The sequence below is a fragment of the Squalius cephalus genome (genome assembly GCF_949319135.1).
Source record: "Squalius cephalus genome assembly, chromosome: 1".
NCBI classification, from domain to species: domain Eukaryota; kingdom Metazoa; phylum Chordata; class Actinopteri; order Cypriniformes; family Leuciscidae; genus Squalius; species Squalius cephalus.
The window spans coordinates 41,852,252-41,869,719 of NC_137122.1; the positions used below are offsets into that span (position 1 = coordinate 41,852,252).

The 17,468-nt window shown below is 38.9% G+C and overlaps 1 protein-coding gene across 11 annotated transcripts in view; it reads left to right on the forward strand.

Annotated features, from left to right (window-relative positions):
* Positions 1-17,468, forward strand: part of rbfox1 (RNA binding fox-1 homolog 1) — a gene marked incomplete at its 3' end in the record, with an annotated part of 266,295 nt that overhangs the window by 133,333 nt on the left and 115,494 nt on the right. For 2 of the 11 annotated variants that reach the window (XM_079894964.1, XM_079894969.1), the window contains exon 1: positions 13,841-14,353. The exons of 8 other annotated variants lie outside the window; for them this stretch is intronic. In XM_079894964.1, the coding sequence (XP_079751090.1) occupies positions 14,255-14,353 (99 nt within the window). In that variant the 5' untranslated portion in view covers positions 13,841-14,254. Of the gene's footprint in view, positions 1-13,831; positions 14,354-17,468 lie in introns of those variants that run through there. One more of the 11 variants, XM_079894975.1, reaches the window with a different exon arrangement.

Below are 17,468 nucleotides of genomic sequence, written 5' to 3' on the forward strand. Positions count from 1 at the left end.
GCTTTTACTAGTTAGTTTCAAGGAAAACGTTTTTTGCCAAATAACCCTGCGTATTTGTCTACCCCCGCAACGCTCACCCAGTTCTCCCCCCCCCCCAGAAAAAGTTCAGGCTCAGGATTTTGTTTTGCTTTAACCAATGTTTATCCACCTATTGATACCCCTCACCATGTCCCCTTGAGAAGAATTTAGCCAGTGGTCAATCAGGTAATAGACAGGAGGTTTTTAGCGAGCCAAGTACACCTTGGATTATAGTATGGATTACAGTCTAGTTTCGTTCAACCTTAATGGCCGCTGAGCCGTGTAGAATTGCTGATTGATTCTGATTGATGAGAGCTTGTGTCTCAGGGACTGTGTGAAACCGAAAGTGTGTTGTGGCTGCGTTAGCCTTTGCAGATACACTAATCATACACAATTAATAAATCATTGCTAGTTCAGTTAGTAATTAGAGAAGGGAGGCTACAAAGCACTCGGAGCCGTGAGGTAATTAACGGGCAGGAATCTTAATGAAGAAAAGGTATTCTAAGAAATACACTAGCGCTCACAGGTTAATTGTGCAGTTTAGTTATTAATACAACGTGATGACAGTAAGCAAAAAACAAAGGCAAACAAAATGACCTCAGTCGGAGAAAAAAACAAGCCTCACTTATAGTGATAACTTCTGCTCTGCTCCATTGCTGCAAATTTGCTTCAATATTAGCAAAATTCTGCTGACAGGATGCAAGCTGTGAGGGAGGCTTAAAGTTTCCAGGCACTCCGGCTGTGGCACACACACATTCTCAACACAGAGGGCGTCAGCTCTCTCTCCACAGCATCCCGCATGCTTAGCGCCTCACACACACACAGATATACACACATGCCATTTGCTAGGAAGCCTTTGAAACAATAGGGAACATCATTAGCTCACTGGAAAGCCCAGCACAGATTGAATAGGCGAGGAGAAAGGGTGTTGTGTCAAATAGTCCAAACGGAAAAGGCGATGCCCACGGGGAGTGTTGCTCCACCTCTCAGTCTATTGACGTGCAGAGAAAAGGGATGGCACGGGGGAACAACAGAGAATAGCTCGTATCTCAGCGCAGACCTCTTCTAGGAGCCTGTTACATTACCAGTTCATTTATCTTAACAAAACACTATTCAAATGACTCCGCCTGATGGGTTTGCGAGACTTGCGACAATCTTTTTACCTATTTTGTCTGTCCCTAATTGCACCATTAGTCCATGACGAAAACTTCATATCGAACATTGCAGACATCTGTCAGTAACCTTATTATTTAGTGAACATAAGGAGCCCTTCACACTTTTTTTTGCAATTTATTGTTTTTTTCTCTTGGCCAAGGCCATTGTTTTCTTGATTGTAGTATAAATGTTTATGCTTAAAACAAGAAAGAAATCCTAAGAATTTGCCAGAGGGGTGTGGAAAATGAACAGTGTATTCAGACACTACTGTAGAAATGTTTGGGGTCTGTACGATTTGCTCACAGAGGCTGCATTTATCTGATCAAAAATACTGTAAAGTTTTAAATAACTTTTTCTTTTTTTAATGTATTCCTGTGATGGCCTGGATTACTCCAGTCTTCAGTGTCACGTGATCCTTCAGAAATCATTCTAATATGATGATTTGCTGCTCAGGAAACATTTCTTACTATCACAATTAAAAACCCATTGTGTTGCTTAATATTTTTGTGGAAACTGATGCTTTTTTCAGATTTTTTTTAATGAAAAGAATGTTCAAAAAACAACATTTATTTTATGTTTTGTAACAAATGAGTTTTTACTATCTCTTTTAATCAATTTAATGCATCCTTGCTGAGTAAAAGTATTCATTTTATTATATAAATACTTTTATTGTCTCTGAAAACTTATCTTTCCCCCCTGAAAAGCAAGATACAAGACTGATTTTTTTTTGTAGATATTTTTCACTGGTAGTGAGAGAAAAATGTACTGAATTTTGTGGAATTTAAACATTGTTTCGCCAAAATAGACAAATTAATAATAAACAAACACACAGTGGTCTAAGATTTGTAGAACATTGTGAATGCCAGCCGTTCAAGGTGCAGATCGCATGAAGGACTAGACGTTGGGCATCATAAATGTTAGTGAGGTATAGTACAAGGAAGTCTTATGAATGTCACGACTCGGTTTGGATCCGAAACAAACCACTGGTCCATCTCATTGATTGGCGTATTCTTAGTTTTGAGTGTTTCCTGCCGCGTCTGAAGCTAACGGTCTTTTCGTCCACCCGCTGCTAGCAGTGGCATGGGTGTAGCGTGCAGAGCAGAAGAGCAGGTGAGGCATGCCATGCGCAGAGATCCGCCGCAGCCCTGCATTGTTATAGTGGGACCTAAAGAAACAGAATAACAAATTCAGGCTGCATGTCGAGCTGTAAATAATTTAGTAGGAAGCTGTCCACTGCTTCGGCTTGTTCGGTTTGCTGACAGCCATGTTTAATAATACTCTTATTTACTGACCCCAGAACTTATAAAGTAGCGCTTCAGCGAAGACCTAGACTTTAAAGGGATTTGAAGAATAAAAAGTTCTCTATTGTGCAGAGCTGTTTGTGTATTCAATGACTTGAAAATGTGCTGTACCTTAGTCTTCAGGACTGTTGGGTTTTGACAGTTTGCCACTCTTTGATCACTCAAAGTTCTGGAATAAACCAGTAGGCAGAGTTCACAGCAAAACTGGAACCGTAATGGGCTCTTCCATGCAGCATTCCGTGGCATGTGTTGGGACCTCTGAATTTTTTAAAACAGATTTGTCCACTATGAAAAAAGATGCGGCATGAAGACAGTGTGACTATGAATATATTTCCCCTAAGAAATGGACGGGGGTATTAATCAGAATTATGGGAACAGTTGATAGGCATGGAATATAACTTTGATCCATAAAGATGAGGTGACATTTTTACTCTCACCCATCTTATAATTTATTAAAGAAATGTTAAATTTGACATAATCGAGTCCATTATATGAATAACACTAAATAAGTTATTATATCAATATCTAATGCCTAACCTTATATCATTTTCATTGCCACACATATTGCATGAATTATTTCTCAAAGGACAAAATATTACTTTGGAGTGAGAGTGAATCCTTGGGATTAAATTTGGAATATTTTTATTCCTGTTCCTCTATGTAGCTGCCGGAGAACAAGGTCATTGCGCAATTTTGCAAGGTCTTTCATCCAAATTGAGTGAACCTTTAAGCTAACCTTGTAAACAGAAGTTGAAAAATAAATAAACTCAACAAAATGTAAGCCACACAGTTTTGAATGCTCAAAAATGATTTCTGTCAGCAATAAATAGTGCATTTGGAAGCTTGCGCGAACAGATTTCAAGCAAAGAAGGCCGATAAAGGCAGTTGATGACCACGAGAGTCACGTATACAGCCATAATAACCTTTATACATTTACCTTTGAACAGTTTACAGGATTTTTCACAGGTTTGTTCTGGATGTAAACATTGTGGAAAAACATTAGCAAAGCTTTATCATAGCACGCTTGTTACACATTATTTGAGGCATACTGTATATTTGCGGTTAAAAAACACATTAGTCCTTGAAATAGCCTCTTTTTTTCCTATTTCTATAGATGTTTGCAGGTGCATCTGGACGCAATTAAGATAAGAGCACAAGAATGATTTCTGAAGGATCATGTGACACTGAAGACTGGAGGAATGATGCTGAAAATTCAGCTTTGCCATCGCAGGAATTTATTAAAATTCTATAAAAATTTCTTTTAAAATAGAACAATAGCCTATTACTGTTTTTACTGTTATTTTATTTTACTTTTATTTATTTATATAAATGCAGCCTTGGTGAGACTTCTTTCAAAAACAATATTTTTGAAAGGTACTGTTAAAAATAAAAAGTCTTTATATGTGTTTGTCTTTACATTAATACAATTAGCTTCAGTTTCTTTGTGGAACTTAGTTGGTGCAGACCAGGAGAAAGGATGTGAGAGTTTGATGTGACAACGTCTTTTAATTGTACTATGAATTACAGCAGTCCTCTTTTAAGCTACAGGTCACCACGTGCACCTCCCATCTTGTCAGGCACGGAGACTCATTTCCATTAAGTGCGGCCTGCACACAAGACTCTGGTGAACAAAGGTTTAAATCCATTTAACTTCTCAGCTCTATTTTAGAAACAGCAATTCCAGCTCTGTCACGAGCGCAGTGGAATGACAGAAAACACTGCCTATCTGAATTAAAGATAATGAAAGATCATTCTGCGGCTACAAGCAATAGCCTGGGATGATCTCCCACATTCTGTCGGCCTTCTTTTTTTTACTCAGACAGAACATTGTGTCGTTCGTAATTCCTTTGTGTAGAATTGAACAATTAATGAGTAATGGTGGAGAGAGGGGGGTCTCAATTGAAATATTCTTTGCTGAGACCCATGTTCTGCTACCTTTGGGTATTTATTTTAAAGTTTGTGTTTAATCACACAATCTCGACCATGATGGTTGTGACAGGTAATTTCCGTAATGCCGCTGACAGAGATGGATTACATTGGAGGCCTATTTGATCCCATGCTTTTGTGTGCCGGTGATAAGACCAGGTAAGGGTTATCTTAGTATGAGTGCTGGCACAATATAGCTACCTAATAAGTCCCAGGGTAATACAGTGTGAACGTTGAGGGAGTCGTTGTGCACGACAAGAGGAGTAGCCTTAAATAAAGAAAGACAGACACAGGTCACATTTATTGGTGGGAACAGATTCAGAAAAACGTGTGGTCAGTATTTTTTCATTGGAATTGTGGAAGAAGTGTATAAAAATAGTGCTACTACTAACATTCAGTATTATTATAATACATGTATTTATGTTAATGATAATTCATTTATATATTTTTAATACAAATATTTTTTCTTATTATTCCATCTTACTAAATTTGTATTAAATGTATCCTCTCAAGAAATATATCTCATTTTTAGTTCATGATGATTTGTACAGTGTAGTACAAGAAAGTCTTATTACTTGAAACAAAAAAAAAAGTTTTCGTAAAGTCGGATTTGTTGTGGCAAATTTTTTATTTGCACTTCATCTTTATACTGATGAAGGTCTGTAGTTATTTTTAAGATTATAATTAGTTATTAGTTTAAGACCACTAAGTTTTTGACCACAAGTGTTGCTAGATCTCTTTTTTTTTTTTTCTCAACACCTTGTTGAGTGGTTAAAATTGCGCCAGTTTTACTTTTTCATATTTATTGGTGGTAAGATGCAGTGTGTGGCTATTTCCTGTTGCCTCGCACTCTGAGACGAAGTGCAATGCATTCCATACAGGTGTGAAACCTTCATTGGAATGCATCAGATAGCAATAGTTTTTTATAGGCGTCTCATTGACTTGAATGATATCTAGGTGGTCGCTTTTCTTTTAAATTGGAATCAGTGATGGAACAGTTGGAATATTAATGCTTTTCTGAGTCGTTTAGCATTTATGAAGCTATGGCAAAGCAACATGAGTCCCATTGTGGACCTCCTGTAGTGTTCTATCTTCTCTGTGGTGCATTTAATAATTGGTACTCATTTTCATTCCTGCCACCCTAGTAGTTCAGCAGCTGGGTAATTACTGCAAGCCAGCTTTAAGACTATGCATGTCAGAGCAGTGTGTGTGTGTGTGTGTGTTTTCCTCAACATGTTTGCCTGATAATTTCACCCATTTCTGTCGGTCTCTTCGCTTCTTTCGAAACTACATTTCGCAATTCACTTATTAACACCTTGCATTATTTGTAACACACAACATCTTGTTACATCACATTAACACGAGAATTGCATCCCTCAAGAAAACTTGCACTCAAGAAGTGAATTTATCTCTGTCCAGGAAGAGCTTGATCCCATTTGCCCCGGGGCGACAGAGGACTGAAATCTCCGGTCAAGGCCTGTCATAATAAGACACTGACATGATGTGCAGATGCAATCTACGGGCTGTTAAGCTCATTGTGCATTAATTTGAGGAAGCTCAGACCTAAAGTTCTTTTTATTCAGCGCTGGAAAAGAGGATGTTTCTTATACATTGACATAATTAATCAGGAGACAGTGTGCTCCCTCAATTAACACTGCAGGGAAAAGTGGAATTGGCCTCTTTTTGGATGTTGTGGAAGATTTAAGGACCTTTGCGGTGAGCAAACAAATGGAAAGGCCTTTAATGAGCAGCAGGAGTCAGACGAGTATGCTGGAAAATATAGTACGAATGACGGTTATTTTAAGTGGTGAGGTAATTGAGGATATTACAGGAGAATGTGGTGATTGGAAATGGAGGACGTGAATGGATCATTTGGAGTTTGCTAATTGATTTTGGGCTTCTTTTGAAAATGAACTTCTTTTGTGTTGCACAGAAAGAAAGTAAGTGATACAGGAAAAAGTAAGTGATGCAGGTTTGGAACTACGTAAAGAAGAATAAATGATGGCAAAATATGAATTTGTTTAGGTAAACAATGCCTTTATAACGTTGCTAATACAGTATGTTCAGTGTAAGGCAAAATCTTGCAGAAGTTTATTTGGAGTTTGCTTCAGTCGGAGTGTGATGTCCGTAATGGTTTGCGTCAAGATTTAGTTCTGTCAAATCTCATAAAACATCATGATGGCGAAGCCGGTTTGTTTGCCTGTACATGCTAAAAGTATAACCGAAGAAACGGTACCATCTGTCCTCCTTTTAGCAAGACTGACTGGCTCAGAAGTTGAGCACAAACATCAGACATTTTGATATAATTTGCCAGCTGCTGGGTTAGCTGGCGTTTGAATTACAGGTGCCGCGGCGGCTTGGTTGTGATATGAATGAGCAGGGCGTGTCTCAGAGCAGCAGCTGATGATTACAGGGAGTGGTCTCGGGAGACGAGTACTCCTCCGATTGTTCCCTACCTCACGCTGCCACTTAAATGAAGGCGAGTCCCTCCGGAGGGCCTTTGCTCTTTTGCAGTCTTCATAAGGAAGTGGGAAGCTAATTAATGATATGCTAATGACTACAATGCAGCATCCCTTCACAAGACTTTCTCAATATTGATGTATTTGGACCCGCTGTTGTATTATACTGTAAATGGGGACGTCGCTGACACTGAATCACTTAAAATGTGCCTCTTTTTCTGAAGGGGTTACAGTGTTGTATAGATTTTTGGTTTGCTCATAGTTTTAGTCTTTTTTATGAAAATGTAGTTTACCTTCACTAGTAATATTTTATCATTTTATATTTACTAAGAATTATGTCTAATTGTAGTTGACAAATTTGAGCTGTTGAAATTACATATATTGAGTACACCATTATAACATTGTGAATGTATATTCTGTAGTTATTCATCGTCCATGCTTTAGTGTGTCGTTACAGAAAGTAGAAATTCACAAAGTGACATACATATTGATGTACTGTAGCAACTGCATTCGCGCCATTTTATGCAGATGCAAGTTGTAAGATTATGTTTATATTGTGCATATATCTGATTAATCTGGTATGTATTAGATGCGCTTCGGTGACTTAATTAATCCAATAATAATGCACTTCCATTTACCAGTGTTCATTCATTGTTCATTGTTCAGCTTTAACTCGCGCAGCTCAAATGAATCAGTCCCTGACATTATTGACTACGACTGGAGTATTTCTTCTTCTAAAACATTGTTAGTTCATTGCAATATTCTATTTGAAACTGTTCTTATTATAACTGCAGAATCTATCCATTAGTAATTATAGAATGCCCACGTGAATGTAGAACATATTTAGACTGTTTTTCATTATTGGTGTGAATCTTTCTTTACCGGTGTATCTTTGACATTTTTTTTTTTTAATTCATTCGAATCAAGACAGCGGCATGCTCAGTAGCGCGGGAATTTCAGAGCTCCACATATTAAGCGGTTAATTAATGGACTCCTGTCCTCGCGCCTCAGTCGGATCTGTGGTGGAGGAGGCCTGCACGTCAGCTCTGATGGATCGTGGATCCGTCAGCTCTGAGGCTTTTCCTGTTGGTCGGTGCTGAACCGTTACTCCATGTGACAGCCCCTGGTCCTGTCAGAACGAATCGCCCCCTCCTCACGGGCACTGCAGCAAAGGAAAGTGACACGTTAATGGAAGCTAAAGCACTCTAATGGCAGTGCCTGGTGAAAGCACGGGGAAGTCATCCACAGCGTTTGCCCCAGCTCTCTAAGATGTCGCTCCGAATCGCCGTCTGGGCGTAAAGAGTGCCTGCCCTCGCCCCGGCCCTGTCCGCAACCCTTCCCCTGTCCCCGTTTGTACAAACATCATTTTAGTGCGTGTTTTTTTTTTTTTTTATAGCCCATATATACAGTATATCTGCTCTGGACCTTTGGGGTTTCGATTATGAGCTGAAGAACTAATTGGTAGAAAAACACTTCAGCATTACTTGTTATGGTTTTAGCACCCACAAACATCTAATTAGCACTCTACCGCTGGCCTCCATCTTTTCTGAGCATTTGTCTTCTATTTAAAGGATATTCTGTTTCCATGGTTTTTATATATAGGAACACTGGCGGATAAAAAAAAGGAGAAAATAGACAAAGAAGAAAAGGCACTGATTCTTTTTCCCCCCCGCACGTTTCCACAGAGGTGATTAACGGTGAGATGGGATTGTTTTTGTTGCCAATTAAAAAGACAGCAAAGTCTTAATGCATTGAAATGAGCACAGATCAGCAGCTGCTGTCAAGCCAAAGCTGGGGGTGGACAGCTAGCATCTCTGCAGCTTCTGCTCTAGGTAACCAGCTGTGTGGAGGTGCTAAGGATCGCTTGCCTCGTCCCACCCAGTAATCAATTTGCAGGCCCCTAGCACAGACAGCAGCGGGGTAACAAACGACTCGCATTTCTGTTGCTTCCAGACGCACACTCAAGTGCTAATGAAAGGCAGTCTCAGCTGCCATGCAATCTGCCTGCACTCCTCATTGCCCCCGAAAGTCCCCCATGCATTGGGCCCATTGTCTCCGCACCGCCGTATTTTTGCCGGAGCCCCATCTGTTTCCGTAATTACTGTCATGTAAACTGACTTTTCCAAATTGTGCGATGTCCAAAGTAAAAGAGCGGCAAGGAATCTCTGATTAGCCTCCCGGCGCTGATCGTCACTGATGCGGCCGTCTGTGGCGTTTGGAAAAGTGTCACATATCAGGCGACGGTTTGAATTCCTATGCAGACCGTGACCGTGCAGAGTTTGTGCCCTTCTATTTCCAGCCCAGAGCAGAGAAAATATATCACTCCTATTCGGTTATGGTGGTTTTTTATTTTATTTTCCTATTGGAAATGATTGGAGAAGTTGCATGCATTCTCCACCAACCGGGAGAAACAAACAATACTATTTACAATGAGTCTCAGCCATCACAGCCTGAACGCCAGGCTCATCGGCCCGGCAGCCCGGCTAGATAATGGCTGATTTTTCTGCACAAAACCCATCACACTGTGGCTGAGGATGTTAGCCATCATCCTGACTTAGGATTTACATTAAGCAAGCCGGGCCCGTAATGAAAAATAACACTAACAATGACCAAACCGGCTCCCTGCAATCCACCTCCATGTGACTTCATCAATCTTCCCTACACGTTCAGCACCTGCTGCAGTCCTGTCAACTTCCTGACACGGGGTGGAGGCAGCCAGTCCTTCCTTATTAGTCTGTCAGCGATGGTGATGCTCACATCGGGTGCACAGCCTGAAATGGAGCCCGGGCCTGTAGCTCAGCACCCTGCTACTGAAATACACCCAACCTGATCCTAAATGACAATGTGGCAAGCACTGCCACAGCTCATTTACTTAGACACTCGGAGGGATCTAAACGCGCCAAAAGTTGCGTTGCACCTCCGAAGCTGCCGTGGTTTGTCGCATATACATCTGAAGGATGTGGTGTTTGTCACATGTACTGTGTATGGATTTCCTTTTGTCATCTCGTTCGTGTTTTGTCCTCTAAGTGGTGACAACAAGGTGATATTAGTTGTCGTTTTGATCGAAAACGTCACAAGTACGTGCTGGCTTGTTTAGCAAAACACATCTCCATCTTTGACTTTGTTTTCCTGTTGATGTGCGTTTGAGAGCTTGCCGTGCATTAATAATTAAAAAAAAAAACATAATGGAAACAACCAACCATGTTCCCATTTAACAGCAGAGTCAATTTGTTGTGGTGTGGTGGAAAGCAGTCTGCTTTTAGAAACACAATTCAAGGGGAGGGATTTGTATTCGTGTATGTCATATCTAACTGATAACGCCACAACAGACGCAGAGCGTGTATTGCAAATGAGCAAATGGCAAAGCAAAATAAGTATTAAGGATTAGCCACTGACATGTTTTTTTTTTTTTTTTTTTTTCTTCAGGTGCACATGCAGCAGGTCCTTCTCATTAGTGTTGATGTGTACCATGGCACACAATAACAGTTATTACATCGAGCTCACTTCTTCTGTCAGTTACTGAAGCTATAAAATGTCAGTGAAATTCTATCTAAACCGTAAAAGCTTGAAATAACTGTGAACTGTTTTTCAGCTCAGGGTATGATTAAATTTTCTTCTCGCCTTAAATGTTTTCTTCCTTATTCTGGGGTGCTTTCTATTGTTGTTGTGCTGTTATATAAAAGCACAGATTGTGAGAAACGTTTAACAGCGGTAATATTGTACGTTTGGGTCCATCTAGGGCCAAATATTTGTTGGTCTAAAATGTACTTTCTATCCAAAACTATTTACTTACTTTTCAGAATTGTTCCTGGTCTCATTGTGCAAGTTAATCTAAAGAAAAGACAAAAAAAAAAAACGTTCATCAAAAATTTATTAACTTTTCGTCGCCTCTGCTGATGTAACCAAGGCTGTGCAGGTGGGGAAAATAATATTCGCCAATAAATCCCTCACTTTCCTTTCGCGTTCAACAAATCCCAATGGATATTGTGAAGTCCCGCCTTAAATTTATTTCAGCTGGTTTCACTCTCGAAATATTTCTTAAAGGGATAGTTCACCCAAAAAATTAACATTTTGTCATCATTTTTTAAACCCTTATGTCATCCCAAACCTGTATGACTTTGTTCTGTTGATCACAAAAAGTTTCATTCTTTTTTTTATGCAATAAAATTAAATCAGCTCCAATGTCATTTTGGACCCCACTGACATTTATTGTATAGGCAATATACATTATTCAAAAATACCTTGTTTCGTGTTACTTGGCAGTTTAAAAAGCCATACAGGAACAAGACAAGTCAATAATGACAGAATTTTAATTTTTTCAATTTCTTTGCAGACATCGTAAATCCATTTTATTTTTAAATGCCAATATCTGATGTATTAATAGAATCGGGCTATTCCTAATTCTTTGGATGAATTTGACATTAGGTGTTCTCACAGTGCAAAAGGAAAAAGCACACAAGCTTTAGAAACCTTGTTGCTTCCCTCCACCCTCTCTCCTCCTCCTCTTTCTGCCCATCACAGACAGACCAATAACACAATGTACACAAGAAATCTGAGAGAGAGCCATCACTGACAAACAAAGAGATAAGTGAGGTTTCTCTCTCTCAATATGCAGTCCCTGCTTATTTATTCAGTAAAGGCGAAGACAACAGACGCACTGCAAAGGGCAGCCATGCCTCATCACATGTCAAAGGCACAGTGACATGCAGCAAAATAAACACTACTATCTGCGATGAAACGCTGGCCGAATGCTCTTTTCTTTATTTCTTTCTCTCTTTTTCTTTTCTTTTTTTTTTTTTTTTTGAAGATGCACTGGTTGACGGTCCAGTTATTATTTTGTACTCTGTAGCATCAAGAGAGGAAAAAGCTTGGAGAAAAAAAAAAAAAAAAAAGAAGAAAAAAAACGGGGGAATGCAGGAGGAAAGGCTGAGAAGACGTCTATGGGTGGGGAGGGGGAAGAAATAGTCTTGCCTTCAGGCTATGAGTGGGGTGGAGAAGAGAAAGAGTAAAATGGAGCAAAGCAGTCTGCTGCCCTCTCCATAATACATGTCTGCCGGCTCCTCAGAAGCCCGTTTTAATTACGGCCCCTCATGCAACATAGAAAAACATTGATTTTTATGACTCTGCTCTGTTAAAGTAACAAGGATATGAAATCTTGCTATGGATTTGCCAGTCACCTTAGGTTGAAACGTGGTGCAAAGAGGGAGGGGAAAAGATTAAAGAGAAAGAACATGAATAATTCAACTTCTTTTTCCCCCTACTGTATATCTTTGCACTTTCTGCTTAGACCTTGGTCAGCCTGTCGGTTGAATATCAGTTGTATTTAACATTTAACAGCTGTTAATGAATTTACAATAAAGACCTTGCTGTTGATAGGGAGATAAGGCCAAAGTGATGTTAAAAGAAGCGTGTTGAACAATAAATTCAAACATTTGTGTGTGGTTTAATTAATTATTTAGTGCCTAACATTTGGCCTAGTGCACACAAATGTTCTTTTATGCTTTAGATAAGCAGATACTCTCTTGGGTTGCCCTTATATGTCGCTGTCTCAGTTTGCTGAACCCTTTTTGTCCTCTTTCCTTTTCACTAGTGTTCAATGATGTGGCTCATTTTTTCTCATTTCATTATATTTTAACAGGCCTTTCAGTCATTTGGTAGAGCACATTTTTAGGATGTACCTCTTTTTGTGAGTGCTGATGTTATGCACAGAAATCATTAGCTATCACTGCAGTTTACAAAAATACGGTTTTCACCATCAGCATTGTTTCAGGATACAAGCAGTGAAAATCAATCATAACGTGGGATTGTGTTTGTGATTTTTTTCAAAGGCAAGCATATTTTTTGATGCAATAGTTTCAGAGGGCTTCTGGATCAACTACATAGTAAAATAGCACAATATTTGTAGGAAAACATAAACCAAATGGTCCTTAGGTTCAGATGGTTCTGCATTGATATCAGTGAAATGAAGACATAAACCAAATGGTCCTAAATAAATAAATAAATAGACTATTTATCTATTTATTTATTTATTTTAATTTTGAAACATAAAATCTTACATATCAAGCATGTTTTTGATAACAGTGGTGTCTATAGCAAATTTTCAGGTTTTTTTCTTTATAACAATCACATACTGGTGTGTGATTACTGTGTTTACAGTGTTTTGACAGAACCTGTGGTTACCATGGTAATTTTTTGAGTTAAAGCACATATTTATTTATTTATTTATTTTTTGTATAATGTGCTTTTATACATATATTTTGGTACTGTTAGGTGAGCACCACTACAGGTTTCTCCACATACACATTTCCCAGGTTTAAAAATTCACTTTATGTAATTGGTTTAATTTTATACATCATTTAATCAATGCTGAATGATACATTTATTTTGATCCTTAATGTAGGCTACATTTCAACTGTTAGATGGGCTACTTAATAATAATTATTAAAAAAATAAACACTTGGGTCTATTTTTTAAAATAATAATAAAAAAAAAAAGTGTAATAATTGCCTAATCGAACCAAAAAGTGCTAAATAAATATATTGTTATATATTTTTTCTAGGTAGCCTATAGCCTACCCTTTTTTTATTTATTATTTTAGTCTTAGAAAACCAAATGAGCACTAAGTCCAACCCTCATCCATTGATATCACAGTCAAATGTTTTATTTTGTAAAAGTGGAATGGTAAATTGTGTTATAAGTGATTATAAATTCAGTAAAGGTATTAGGTTGGACAGGTCTTCCTTAAAGCACAAAGCATTACAGGCTGATATGAAATGATTTTAATGGAACACAAATGTGATGGCAGATTGTTTACGTGGATGAGAGGTTCATTTCTGTGCGCGCGCTTTATGTGGCGCCATAATAATAAATTATGAGGACAATTCAGTTTCACGCAAGAGAAAAAAAAGGAGAGATTCCCCCACCCCCGTTAAAAATGAATGTGTGATTTAGGATTGGCCCCCGCCCCGCATCTCTTCGCCTAGGAGATTCAGATGCTGCTCAATGAAACAGACGGTGCGCCCGGACTCTTCTGACAGCGAATGGAAAAACAGATCTGCTTCAACTTCACTACGTCCAGTCACCAACTCTCGTACCTCTTGCCCGTGATCAAGTTAATTTGCAAAAGCGAGAAACGTGCCGAATAGACTTTCGTGTGAACTACAAGGGTTTTACTGAAATCATAAGGGACAAGAACAGACGCGCGCTGTGTTTTCGCTCTCCACCGGGACCCTCGTGCTCGCACATTCACATTCGCTTGTAGCCGGTTATTCTGCCGCGTTTGCGCACACTCCGTGGCTGCTTCAAGGCTTCATAACCGCAGCCGATCTTGCTAAAGCAGTCCTAACGAACCCGTGAAACTCGGCGGACAGGACAGGACGAGCGGACGAAAACACGATGCAGCATCCTTTGACGGGCGGAACGTGCGTCGCCCTGCCGAATGTGGACATGTGTCCGCAGCTCTCCTGTGCCTTGACTTTCATGTACTTACAGCAGGTGAGTGAGCACGCGCACGCGCGCGCCGACGTTCCTCTCCGAACCCGCGGAATACAGTGCAAATATGCGAAACATGTTTGTGGCAAGCCGACTTAACAAGTATTCATTTGAACGAATGCATTTCCATGTTACTAGTATCTATTTTTTTTTTAGGTATCTAACTATAAGTAGGCTAACTATTCATTTGATGCGTGCACTTCTATTCTATTAAGATAGTCACTATACTTCTTCACAAGGCAATAGCCTACTTCCTTTGCTGTAGTTACTATCCCAAATTACTATTCAAGTAGTAGGCCTATATGTTGCAGACACTGGTATGCCTATTTATTAGACACTAGTATATTCAATTGTTACTAGCGAGTTTTAAATGAACTTTAAAGTAGCTATTTTGACTAGTCATAACAATTGGGATGGTTTCTCACTAGTAACTATGAAAGACTAGTGGAAAACTGGAATTCATACTAGCCACTAGAGATAGCCTGTTATAGAATCTATTGACTTTTCAGTTGGGAACTTGTTAAACTGAAAAAGTTACCAGTTACGACTGGATCACTACTAAAAATATTGAAATAAGTGCTAGTAACATAAATACTAGATAGTAAGGAGTGAATGTTAAAGAGGCTTGCCACAAACGGCATGTGGGTGTGCGCCCAAGTGTAAGTGGAACACATATGAAAGTGGAAAGTGTGGTAAGAGAGGGATTTTGTCTACTATAGTGTAACTGTGTTGGTCATGCTTCTTTTGAGAATCATCAATCAATTTAAATAAATAACCTGCCATGCCATCCGATTTGTATCAGCCTTAAAAGTAGTCTATATAACCAAGCATCCTAAGGTATTTTAAAAGAGTGCAAGCTGATTTTTCACTTCTCGGGTTGACTTCATGTGGTTTTACTGTGTGATAAACAATTCTGCTGACTCTTATGTCTTTGCTACATGATATCCTCATGTGCTCAGCATATTGTGTGTCCATGTCTGTTTAATGCCTTTTGTTATACATGTACAATCCACTTTTTTTTTAATTACACTTATTAGATCATATTTAAATCTCTTTTATGATTAACTTGGTTCATGCTGCAAAAATGTTAAAAACAGATTTTTAATTTAGAGTCATTAATGTGCTAGACTACACCCATGGGCATCTTTTCATCCCCTGATTATCTGATACACTTGATTGTCATCAGTGCCTTTTCCAAACAGTGAATCAGCTCCTAGAGTGATGACAATTCAAGGGGATTTATCAAATCAAAAGTTAATCTATGGAATCGATCAGTCATCAGATCCTATATGCCATTGCATGTCTCTCTCCAAACTCGGCGTGACTGAGATCAGTGATCTCATTTAACTTTCATCTGTCGCACAGAGCCACCATTAACCTTCAGTGACACCTCTAACCTTTGTCTTATCCAATAGAAATTGCATTCCATGTCCGTTTAATTGCAAATACATCTGAGTGATAGATATATATTTTTTTCTAACAAAGAGACAGCTTTATTTCTCTAATCAAGGCAGAGTATGTCAGTCAGTCATTTGTATGGGAGAATAAATGCTAATTTAACTGTATGATAGCTCGTTGCAAGTGTAAATTTCTATCTTATTATTAATTGTCGATTTTAATATTTTCTTGCTATGGATTTTAGTTTGTTTGTTTTTTTGCTAAATTTTCTTTTTAGCTGGGATGTGTGTTCTAAGGTCATCATGACATACTGTAGAGGTTGATTGATTACTTGATCTTTATTTTTCTGATTCTCAAATATTTATGTGCCTGCACAAGCATTTCTGTTTTTGAGTGTGTGCGCGCACACATTCATGTGTGTTGAGTGAACTGGGAATCTGGGTCTTTGAGACTATTTATAGCTGAGTTGCAAGACATTTTGAATGCATCTCACTACAGCTGGGGTCTCATTCAAGACTAGGCACAGACAACACGACTATGCTTTTTTTTTTTTTTTTTTTTTTGATTTCTTTACATGTGGGTCACGTGTACCTAGCATGCGGAACAATGTTGTCTAGGAATAACTCGCCTTTGATTGTGCATCAGCAGGGCCTCTTAGTTCGAGTGCTTAAGGAATGTTTGCATCCATTGGTAGAATTATTTTCATCTGTGCAAACTAATTACTTCAATAAAACAGGAGCGTCTCTTAGCGACAGATTCATGTCAAACAGAGACGTTTAATTATTTGCCTCTATTTAAAGTCACAGCAGTCAGTGCATATATAGCATATGTTATCCCTATGTAAATGTGTGCTTTTCCAAGCACATTTTACCAGTGCTATTTGTTTGCGTTCACCCTCAGGACTAGGGCGTTTTGTACAGTGCTTGTGTCAGTAGCGGGGCAGGTTTAAGCAGCTGCCAGTTAGACCTCACCTGACCCTTAAAGCCGGGGGCGTCCTGCACCCGCTCCTATCTCCCTCCTGCCGCAGGACCCCGGTCTGACCTGGTGTGGGAGGTGTGGGAGGTGTGGTCGCCTGGTCTTCACGGCTAAAATCAATCCGGCCCAAAGTCACATGGCTATTGCTTTCTTTCAGCAGACCTTTTACAGCCCCCATCTCACTCTTCTCTCTCTCTCTCTCTCTCTCTCTCTGCTGCTCCCATCTGTGCTGACTATGCGTAACTGCTCCTCTCTCTTTCCTTCCCATTACATCTGCTCAGTGCTGTTCATTTATTTAAGTACCTAGCGCACCCATATATATATAACATCACGCCTCCTGGACACTTCTGCTTTTCACTGTTTCTTTCTCAAAAGGCTCATGCATCACATCACAAACACACACACATATTAATTTTATTCATTTTTTAGAACTGTTAGAGAGTTGAGATTCTATACTAAACACTATAAATAAATCATTTAAATGATATACTAAATTAAAATATAAACTATTTAAAATGAAATTAATTATAATGATTATGCATATTTATCCAGCTTTTATAAACTTAGACTACATGGAATGTTTGTACTTTTAAATACGTTATATATTATATAGTTCAACAAACAGAACACCTTTTACGGAACCTTTTTCATATTTATGAAAAACTGTAACCTAAAACCTTTGTTTTTATTTTAGGTCAATGTATGTGTCAGCTACCTATTAAAAAGCAAGGCTTGCGTCAATTTA